At 39.7% G+C, this 10,603-nt stretch overlaps 2 protein-coding genes across 2 annotated transcripts; one reads left to right on the top strand and one right to left on the bottom strand.

Annotated features, from left to right (window-relative positions):
* The first annotated feature begins 2,791 nt into the window (after positions 1–2,791).
* On the top strand, positions 2,792–4,639 carry LOC113011216 (uncharacterized). Its single transcript, XM_026150657.1, has 6 exons — positions 2,792–2,926; positions 3,044–3,115; positions 3,197–3,315; positions 3,402–3,462; positions 3,591–3,685; positions 3,769–4,639. The coding sequence occupies exons 1-6, from the start codon at positions 2,891–2,893 to the stop codon at positions 4,553–4,555; spliced, it is 1,170 nt and encodes a 389-aa protein (XP_026006442.1). The 5' UTR covers positions 2,792–2,890; the 3' UTR covers positions 4,556–4,639.
* A 1,277-nt stretch (positions 4,640–5,916) lies between these two features.
* LOC113010838 (FK506-binding protein 5-like) lies at positions 5,917–10,075 on the bottom strand. The gene is made up of 3 exons (XM_026150063.1): positions 9,562–10,075; positions 6,811–9,323; positions 5,917–5,921 (listed from the first exon to the last, which is right to left on the bottom strand). The coding sequence occupies exons 1-3, from the start codon at positions 9,669–9,671 to the stop codon at positions 5,917–5,919; spliced, it is 2,628 nt and encodes an 875-aa protein (XP_026005848.1). The 5' UTR covers positions 9,672–10,075.
* Positions 10,076–10,603: the final 528 nt, after the last annotated feature.

Below are 10,603 nucleotides of genomic sequence, written 5' to 3'. Positions count from 1 at the left end.
TATATAAGACAAGATAAGATAAGACAAGACACATGCTCAATAAAGCAAGAGAATAAAGCAAGAGGAATAAAGATATACAATAATATACTATAAGAATTGTAGGATAAGGTAATATACAGTAGGATAGTGCAAATATAGTATCAAAATAACTCTAACAAGTAATGATGTAACTATATCAGGTAAAACAAAAGAAGAGTTGGACAGCCTTATTGCCATGGGTAGAAAGGATTTCCTGTGGCGGTCAGTTCTGCATTTAGGGGCGATGAGTCTTTTGCTGCGTGTGCTCCGATGGTCCATCATGGAGGCGTGCATGGGATGGAAGGGGTTGTCCATGACACAGAGAAGCTTTTTTAGTATTCTCCTCTCAGACACCTCCACCTGGTTCTCCAGTCTGACACGCAGGACAGAACCAGCCTTTATAATCAGCTTGTTCAGCCTGTTGGCATCAGCTGCCCCGGCACAAAGAACACAGCGCTGTTTACCACAGAGTGATAGAACATGGTCAGCATTTCCCACAAACGTTGAAAGACCTGAGCCACCTCAGTAGGAACAGCCGACTCTGCCCTTTCTTAAAGACAGCACTGGTGTTCTTGGACCAGTCCAGTTTACAGTCAATGTGTACCCACCACGTCAGCCCCTCTGATGGTGACAGGGGGAGGAGGAGGAGCATGCCTCCTGAAGTCCATGATCAGTTCCTTTGTCTTTGTGATGTTAAGTTGTAGATGGTTTAGCTCACACCACTCAACAAAGCTGTCCACCACACTCCTCCTGTCCCTGATACAGCCCACAGTGCCAGTGTATGGTACACACAATATATTATCCATACATGCATTTTCTTAACCACTTTTTCAATTTAGACTAGCAGGGGGGCTGTTACAGCACACTCTGAAAAGTTCACCAGTCTATTACAGGAGCAATACATAGAGACAGATAACCATTCACACCATAGGCATGAACCTAACATGCATATTTTTGGACTGTGGGGGGAAGCTGGAGCATGGCTGGCACAGCTGCAGACCTCACCGTCTCAGCACTAGATCCTGGTTTGAAAAATGGTCTGCTTCATAGGCACGAAGAAACCAAACTAGCACAGCTTCACAGACAGGAACACAGCTCCTCCCCTCATTAACAGCTGAAGTAGTTAACATTCAGAACTGTCATGTATAAGGGTGTACGAGGAACGAGAGGGGCCAAATGCAGACACACTCAGCAGACCATGGTGAACTGAAAGTGAGCCTTACATAACACACAAGAAAGGAAATTGAAAACTATCATCTACTGAAAAGTAAACGTGGAACAACACAAGGGCTAGGAACACTGGACCGAGGAGACATCTAGGAGGGATGGTGACTCAACATCCTGACAGTGAACATGGGAGAAAAAAACAATACATACACAAAAAGGTGATTAGGGAAGATGTTTATTTTAATGAGACATGGGAAGTAAAACAGATCATAACGCACACGAGATGGGGGACTGTCACAATAAAACAGGAGGTGACAGAATACTGAAACCAGGATGTGATACACAAACTTGACAGACAAAAGAGCAACAGACACGAGGATCGAACACTAGGGGAGAGCTGAGCTCTAGAGCAATTTGCGAGAGAGAGAACAAGACTAAACACATAAATGGGATGAGTAGAAGAAATAATACAAACATTACACATCCCAAATATCTCATAATACATAAAGAAAAACTGGAAAGCCCCCAAAATCTCAAAACACTGGGTCAACTGACCCAGGACTGTGACACGGGTGAAGAACCGAGCAGGTTTGTGGTTGTGCAGAGCAGCCGCGGAAACTGAGAGCCCAGAGTGTGAAGACGTAATACAAGCAAATAAAAAGTGAAATCCAGAGCAGAATCAGACCTGCCTAGAAGAATTAGAAGAGCTGGAGACTGAGGCGGAGCCGTGTGAGTCGTGGATAAAAAACAGGCTGCAGGCAGATGTGGAATGTGGAAAATGAACTTTAACTTTTCTCCTTTCACAGTAATTTATTAAAATGTCATCTATAGTGATGTCTTTATATCACTATAACTAATGGTCATTAATGAAATTGTCTAAATAATATGTAAAATGTATAAACCATCTAAATGTTTCTCTCACAAAACGCTACGTCCAGATGAACAGAATCAACTTTTGGAGATTTACTTACCTGGATGATTGAGAATGCATCAAGACCATCTAAACTTAACTGATCTTAAATTCTTATTTTATTAAATCTTTGAACATTCGTTGAAAATTAACAACTTGTTTTAAATATGACTTCTTCACCATAACCTTTGTTCTTGTGGGATGGGGTAAAACGTTTTCCAGTGGTATCAAAAATGGTATAATTTACCTGGTAATTCATATTTTAGTATCGTGACAATCCCACTACAGAACACACAAAGATCTCTCCCTCTTGGCTGTTTAAGGGCCGGTGCTGTCACGCTTCAAATGCATGCATCATTCCTCTCCACAACTCATAACCCAGTGCTTTAAAGAAACCTTATAAGTTGACATCTACAATGAGAAAATGGAGATAAGCAGGCAAATAATATGAATTAACATGATGGTTCAGGTTGTTTTTCCTTCCCTTTTTTCTGAATGACGACTTGCATGCATCTTTTCACTGCAGCAACTTAAGGATGGCTATAGCCTACACTTTATTTATTCAGAAAACAAAGTGTAGTAAAATAAACACAAATATGATAGTACTTAACAACATGAAAGTTGCATGGTGTCACCATAGTGACCTGCTGCGATGTGTATGACAGTTCTAGAATTCTGCTTCAATCATAACAAACTTCATTTGTGCAGGAGAAACAACCATTTTCATCTTGACCTTTTAGCTAAGTGCTCACATTGTATTTGACCATTTTTGCTATACTCAGCAACAACATTTTAATGGAGGAAAGTATTGGAGTCTACAAACCTACTGGGGTATGTGAGAGTCTTTAATTTTACTGCATTTGAACAGTATGAAGAATTTGGTGTATTTTTAAAAAATACAATGAATCAAGTTAACTAATAATGAGTAACTTCTTGTTGCTTTGACAGGTGTTGTTTGACACACCTGAGTACAACACAGCTTTAAAGACCTGCTGGCACCCTCAAAGCTACAAGACTCAGGTAAGAACCAACTGGCGTAAAATATCTGGTAAATTTTGATTTTTTTTTAGTGCTCATGATTAAATGTCTCTTTATTTTTAGATTGCAGTGATGATGGCATTCCTTGGACTTCAGCAGGAAAATCAGATACCACCTCATATAACTGCTGAAGATATGATCAACCTTTTAATGGAGGAGAACAAAAAAACACTGAGAGAGCGGTGAGTTACTGTGACACCAACAGACCATAGATGAACGTCTGTTTGTGATGATGCTGAGATAAAACCTGCTTTGTGTCCATTTTAAGACTTTGGGAGTTTGACATTGAGAAATTGGAAGAAAATGAAACCAAAGGTCTTCTGAAACTGGTAAGACAAGAAAACTCATGGACCTTATAGTAATTTGTAGATTTTTAAAAAGAATTTTCATTAACAACAGAAATGCACTTTATATGTGTTTTTCTTCTTTTGTTTTGTTTTGATTTGATTTGTTTCAGGTGTGGGCAGTGAACATTATTAATAAAATGAAGGACATTGAGCTACAGGCTCGGCTGCTCCTCAAATATCCAGAGGCCATACCTCCCAAATTTCAGTGAGTCCCATTTGACATACAGTTATGTAAAATTCAGCTACAGTGTCTCAATATATCTGAATACTTATAACTTTAATCTACAGAACGCCTAAACTCCTCAGCATGTTCAACAAATACCTTGAGATCCTTAAAGAGAAGCTGCAGGAAACACAGACCTCCAGACTGCTAAGCCCCCAAGAAGTAGGGATAGAGGTAGTTCCCAGAGTCCTGCAAGGCTTCTGGGAGCATCCTCCTTACCCCCTTTTGAACCTGGCATCTCAGAGTCTGAGCGAGCTCTCCACCTGTGTTACGAAAGCCACTCTGGATCAACTCTCCAACACTCCCAGAGCAAAGGAAAGCAAGGCCATCTTCTCTCGCTCCATGCAAGATGACATGGTCCAAACCATCTTGGCAGAAATTAGAGAGAAACACCCAGACGACACTGTGCTCAGCAACACTGCAAACCACACTACCCTGCTCACCACAATTGCTGGTGTAGCAACAAACCACATTTGTAAGATCTTGCAGCCCCAGATCCCCAACGAGCCAGTTCATCACACACAAGCTGCTCAATGCCCAACAAGAGATCAGTACGACTTAAACATTACTGGAACTGAGGAAGAATCAACAAGTCCAGAAATTAACGATGACATGGTAACACCAGGTTCTCTATCAGCCTCTGCTGAATCTCCATTTTTGTCTGAGGTTCAAGCCAGTGAGGAACACCCTTCAGAAACATCATCCATGTGTGAACCACTTATACCAGTTACCAATACTGCAGAGAGCTGTGAAGACCTTAAAACCAAGAAGAAAGAAAAAGGTTTCCTCCAAAAACTCTTCAAAGCTCTGTGCTGTTTCTGTTTCTGCGTCAGTCTCCCAGCAACTGACTGATTGTCTTTAAGACTCCTATCACCCCTTCTCTTTATTTTTTCTCTGTATCAAAAAGCAAACAAGAACAAAGAGTTTTCAATAAAGTTTCACGTTGCTTCATGTCTGCTACTCTGGAAATTCTTTGTTTTGTTAGGATCAAGAAAAAAATCAGCTCACAACAGGACCGCAGTGTTCAAGTGAGTAGGGGAGCAGCTACACTCTGCAAAGCTGATCCTCAGCAGTCTGTTTAGGAACAGAGCTGTACTGGTCAGACATAAAACTGTCAGCATTAAGGGATTCATTACAAAAACTGCCATTTTAGCTAAAGATTCATGTTTTATAACTTATAAAGTTTCATTCATTAATGGTTAGTCATTGAACAGAATGCGTGAAACAGATGCCTGTTATGGAGTCACAATATATTTCAGTGAGTGCATTATTTCAAAAATCTGTAAAATCAAAATCTTCAAATAGGGAAAACGGAGTACCTGGTTGGGTAATTGCAAATATTTGAAAATATGAAAGCAAGGTTGGTATCGGGAAAAGACACACGTTCTCGTAGCTTTCCAAAAGATTTGATTTTCAGATAAATTATTTTAAGAGCCGCTCTATGGAGGTGCCAGTTTTTACAGAAATGTTACATTTGCATAGAACTTTAGGTTCAGAACAATGTGTCATTTGAACAAGGACACTTTCTCAAATCATCAATTTGACTATCTTAGTTTTTTAATCGATGATATAGAATTCCAAGCACCATCGGAGTGTTTGTTCCCACCGTCAAGCATGAAGGGCAAGAGCTGTATTTATAGCTCTCCACCCTTGACGCCCTTTATTACCATATTGCAATCATAAAGGGATGGGCATGGACAATGTTCCATACACAGTTAGGCTGCGGGATTTCAACAATGCTCAGGTGTTACTAAGGGGCGCGATTTTAACACCAGCAGCTTGAACTGTTGCTGGAAGGCAGGATGGATCCATGCTTTCATGCTGTTTACACCAAGCTCTGACCCAGTCACAGCAGAAATGAAAACTCTCTCTGTCAGACCGTTTTCTGTAAATCCATGAGATGATTTTGTAGCAGTTTGAAATACACAGAAAACTGTCTGGCGCCAACAACCGTGTTGTGTGTAAAATCACTCAAAGGTTTCCCATCCTGATTCTCAGTTTGAACTTCAGCAGGAAGTCTCAGCCTATGTGACTAAATGCATTGAGTTTTTGTCATGTGATTGGCTTATCAGATAATGAGGAGCTCAACAGGTGTACCCAGTGAAGTGGTTGTGAGTGTAGAACACATAAAGCAGAAAGAGACCCAAGACACAGCTCAAGAAAACATTTTTAGGTTATTTAAATTTATTAATGAATCACATTGTATTTAAGTGTCATCCTGAGAAAACATTAAAAAGGTTGTTTTATTAATTTTAATAATTCATAATTAAATTTTCACATTAGCATATTGACAACACTCACTACAGACAACAGAAAATCTCATCTACGATCTTCTTTAAATGTTATATTTTACTTTTCATACAGTATTTATTAATAAAACATGTCACTGCACATCAATTTATTCATTGAATGTAGTTTTTGCCCTTGTAAAATGTAATAAAATGCATGCATTTTGCAGATGTAATGTGAAGATGTGCTATTTACCATAAAGTTTTAACTTTTACAATATTTGATGCAGTTTTCTGAATAAAATGTAATTTGAATTTAAACATAATCAGTTATACTTTTTTTTTTTTAAACATCAAGTGCTTAATTATATACATGTGTGTGAAAAAGTGTTTATTTTATTTCTATTAGTAGTAGCGGTGGCAGTCGTAAGAGCAAATTAAAATCACTCAACAAAAGAATAAGTTGAAACAGGTTAACCGATCTGAACACCCTCCTCTCCCTGAGCTTAATTGTTCTGGCCTGAATGCCAAGTACAACCAGCTCCATAAAAGGGTGGCACCCAATGCTGAAGAGAGACAAAGTAAGACGTCCACATATGCAAAGGTAGGCTGAGCTGGAGTTACTATAACACTCATCTCTTTAACCCAACAAATCATCCATCCAGCTACTGTTCTCTGATTTTTGCTCAGTATTGTTTTCTTCAGATGCTAACAAGCTATCAGCTAATACATTTGCACCACCTGGCTCAGACACTGGCAGTAGTTGTGCTTCTGATCCAAAAATATCATCAGCAAAAAGGTCCATCTGAGCTGAAGGTGCAACAACAGAGGATGCTTCAGAGCCGAGCAAATCATTCAGTGAACTCTGAGCAGCCTGACCGCTTGGTAGACCTGTGAACCCATCTGCACTGTTTGAGACATTGCTGCTTCCAAAGATGTCATCAGGGAAAGCAGTTCCTCCATGATCGAGCACATTAACCGGAGGAGGCTGATTGAAGAGATCATCATTAGAGCTGAATATGTCAAAGTCCTGTTCACTTGTCTGCTTCTCACTGCCAAAAGGATCCAAGGGTTGACTAACATCTTGGCTTATAGGTGTTAAGTCAGGGATGGTGAGTTGATCTGACATGCCAATGATTGCTTCATTTTCAGATGATATTGGTCCAGAGTCAACCAGGCTGGAGCTTTGAGTAGAAGCAGGTTCAAGCAAAGCTGTGTCAGTCATAGAAGTTGAAAATGTGCTGGGGGTGTCAGGCAGACCAAAGAAATCAGAGGAATCTTGTGCACTGTTGTGGATGAGATCAAAAAGCATTCCACTGCTCAAGCTCCCTCCTCCTTCAACCGGTGGGTCATGTTTGTTCAGCTGTTGGGCAGATTCATCTGTTTTTATCTCTGTGGCCAGTGGGTCAGCAAAGGGTGACGTGACACTATCTCCAAAAACGTCATTTAATGCATCATCACCTTTCTCAGGTATTAACTCACTGTTTGATTGCCCATGCGGTGTGCTCAGTAATTGTGCTGCAGGGTCAAGATCTTTAGACTCTATTTCCAGATCAGAGACGGGCAGGTTTGTAGCCTCACTGCTCTGTGAATGAGATTCTTGATCACCAGTTAGAATTGCATCCGTTTGCGCTATGGATGTTAAATCATCACCTGTCTCACTACTTATCATGGACAGGCTGGAAGGTTCTGAAGATCTACAGTCATTATTAAGTGCATCAGGCTCGGCGGACTGTAACTTGTCCGTGATGTCGCTCTGAAGCGCTTGTTCTTGAGGAGGGACTTTAGATGGGTCTTCTTTTTTTTGTGCATCTTTTGTAACAGAGCCTTTTTCATTCTCTGTTTTTTTGTCATCAACATGAGTTTCATCCCTTCGCTTGTCCTGAGCAGCTGATTTTGTGATGTCCTCAGCCTTCTCTGCGGATGACTGAAGTAGCCTTCCTAAGAGTCCACTGCTAGGTTTGACATCTGCTTTCCTGGCATCCTTTTGTTCTGCTTTGTTTGTTTTGTCATTTCCACTCGATGTGAAGAGTTTTGACAAGGGGCTCTTTCCTTTGGACCAGGATCCCAGTTTGCCTTTGGCCTTTTCAGCCTGTTTGTCAGAGCCTTTCAGAGAATTTGTTCTCCCAACAGGCTTCTTCTGATCACCACCTTCTTCATGAACCTTTTCAGGCTGATTTTTACTTTTTTCAAGACTGACTTCCTCTCCATTCACGGGTCCTGCAGGACTTTGTGCTGTGTCAGCATTTTCTGATTCATGCTCGCTAACAGGGTTCCCTGGACTGACATCCAGTTTCTCAGAAGGCTCTTTTTGTGTCATGATGTCTTGAGTTGAAGTGAAAGCTTCAGTAAGACTTTGGGTGATGAGTGAGTCATTAACCTTGTGCACATCCCCGTTCAGAGTTGCAATATCATTCTGCGGAGTTTTGAAACTGTTCCCTACGTTCGCATCATGCTCTTGGTTTGACATATTGGCTGTTTCTTCACGGTGCTTATATTCAGGGATTTCAAGGTACATCTCACTCTTTCTATTTTCTTCGCTGGATTCAGATGCCAAATCGTCGAGTATAGTGTTTTCCCTCACGTCTGTTCCATCATTGGTTTTATTTATTTGTTCAGACTGATCTGCGACCATTGCATTTTCTGTACCTGAGCTCAGCTGAGAGGATCGGTCGTATCGAGCGACATCAATATTTGGGGCAAACCTTACGGATTTCCGAGCTTTATTTGGAGAAGTGTCCAGCCTGTTGGCCACTGGGCTGTGGTTTGCTTTTGAGGTGGGGGCCACATTTGTGTGAACTGTTTTTTGATTCGTGACAGAAATTCTCGCTTCTGAGTGGTTAGTTTGGACAGGACTGACTGGTTTTGTTTTCTCTGAGGGAAACTTCTCAGCTGAGATAAAGCTTGCTGTTGTAGACTGTTCCTTCCCCCTCTTATCTCTCATTCCTTCTCTGTTACTGAGCCTGTCGCTTTTCCAATGCTCTGAAAAGCTCATGCTAACTGCACCTGCTCTGCTGATGTCAGAGATTTTATTTTTCAGAGCTGGTTCATATGTTCGCTGCGGAGAATTCTTCTTCTCTGGTGGCCAGCTCATTTTTAGTTTACCTTTAACATCAGCAACACTTTTATCTCCCGACGCTCTCAGGGATGACTTTGTGGCAAACGCTTCAGCAGAAGCCTCTCTGCAGCCATTAGAAATGTTTAACTTGTTCTTTGACATTTTGGGAGTGGGCTTAGCATCTGGCTCATCTGTCCCTTTATTTTTATCAAGCCAGCGGTCTTTGTGTTGCTTGTGACCGAAGCCCTCGTCATAATTTCCTTTTCTTTTAAAAAGCTGATTGTAGTGAGAAATGCAGTAGAATTCACCATAAAGAGAAGAATAGTTGTGTGTGCTGCAATGAAATGAAAAAGCCCAAATATAAAATCAGATCTAATTTTGTTTCTCTCACATTATTGATTTGTTGTGCTAGATCAGCTTGTGTGAATGATTTATTCATTGATATTGAGGATTTATTTCATGTATGTGTTTCATTTATTAATGCAAATACTAAATCTTTTCATCTTGGTAGTTTTGATTGGGTTCTATATGATAAATATTCCAATTTCTATAATTTTGTTCTAACATCTCACCTGAGCTTCTTCTTACAGTGTTTACAGCAGAAACAGTTGTAGTGCAGAATAAGTTTATTAGCCACCATTTTCTCCATTGGGTAGACTGGTGTCAAACAGGCAGAACACATTTCCTTGGCAGGCGGCTGGAACTACGATGATGAAAACAAACTTAGTTTAAGGTTAATTTGTCTTGTAGGTTTGACATGACAGGATCTTTTCTGTAATGTTTTACAAATGCAGCCAGCCACCTGTAGTGGAGAGATCTATGATCTACAATTATGTGTACTTTTTTAAAATAATAAGTTAGAAGAAACGCACAGGAATTACTTACAACTCACATCTAAGATGTTTTAAGGTGTACTCCTAATGTCGCATGACCACTGACAAGTTTGATTCCTGGTATTTAGCAATTACATAACTAGATAATGTCACATTTATGAGGTATTCAACTTTAGGTAAAAACAGCAACAGTGAGGCTTTCAGATGTGTTTGATGTTTGCAAAATCCTGTATTTTCAAACCAACTAACAACAGGAGAAGAAAAGAGAGGTATTTGTGTATATATTTATTTATATTTATATTTCTTCATACATTCTTATATAGTTCTATATTGTGTATTGTGTATTTTGTTGTACAGTTATTTTATTTTCAACTTTAATTTATATATTTATCTTTATCTTATTCTTCCCAGTTAAATTTACCCTTCATTCTAATTTGTGTTGTACAGTTATTTCATTTTTAACCTTAATTTATATTTTATTCCTTCCTAGTTGAATTTACCCTTTTTAATTTTTCATATTTATTTCCTATCTTATTCATAGCCTTTCCTTTTTTTGTTTTCTTTAGGTCACGAGCAGTTGTCCAAGCATTTCACTACATATCGTACTGTGTATGACTGTGTACGTGACAAATAAAATTTGAATTTGATTTTGATTTATTTTGAAATGAAGGTCTGGAGCAAAAGTAGAGAAAACGTGACCAAAACAGAAACTGACATTTTAAAAAGCATAGCGGTGGTGTGATTTCTCATCATAGATCCATTACAACTGTGCAACATCTGA

The sequence above is a fragment of the Astatotilapia calliptera genome, chromosome 18, assembly GCF_900246225.1.
Source record: "Astatotilapia calliptera chromosome 18, fAstCal1.2, whole genome shotgun sequence".
Lineage (NCBI taxonomy): Eukaryota > Metazoa > Chordata > Actinopteri > Cichliformes > Cichlidae > Astatotilapia > Astatotilapia calliptera.
This window is presented reverse-complemented; position numbering and strand designations above follow the sequence as displayed.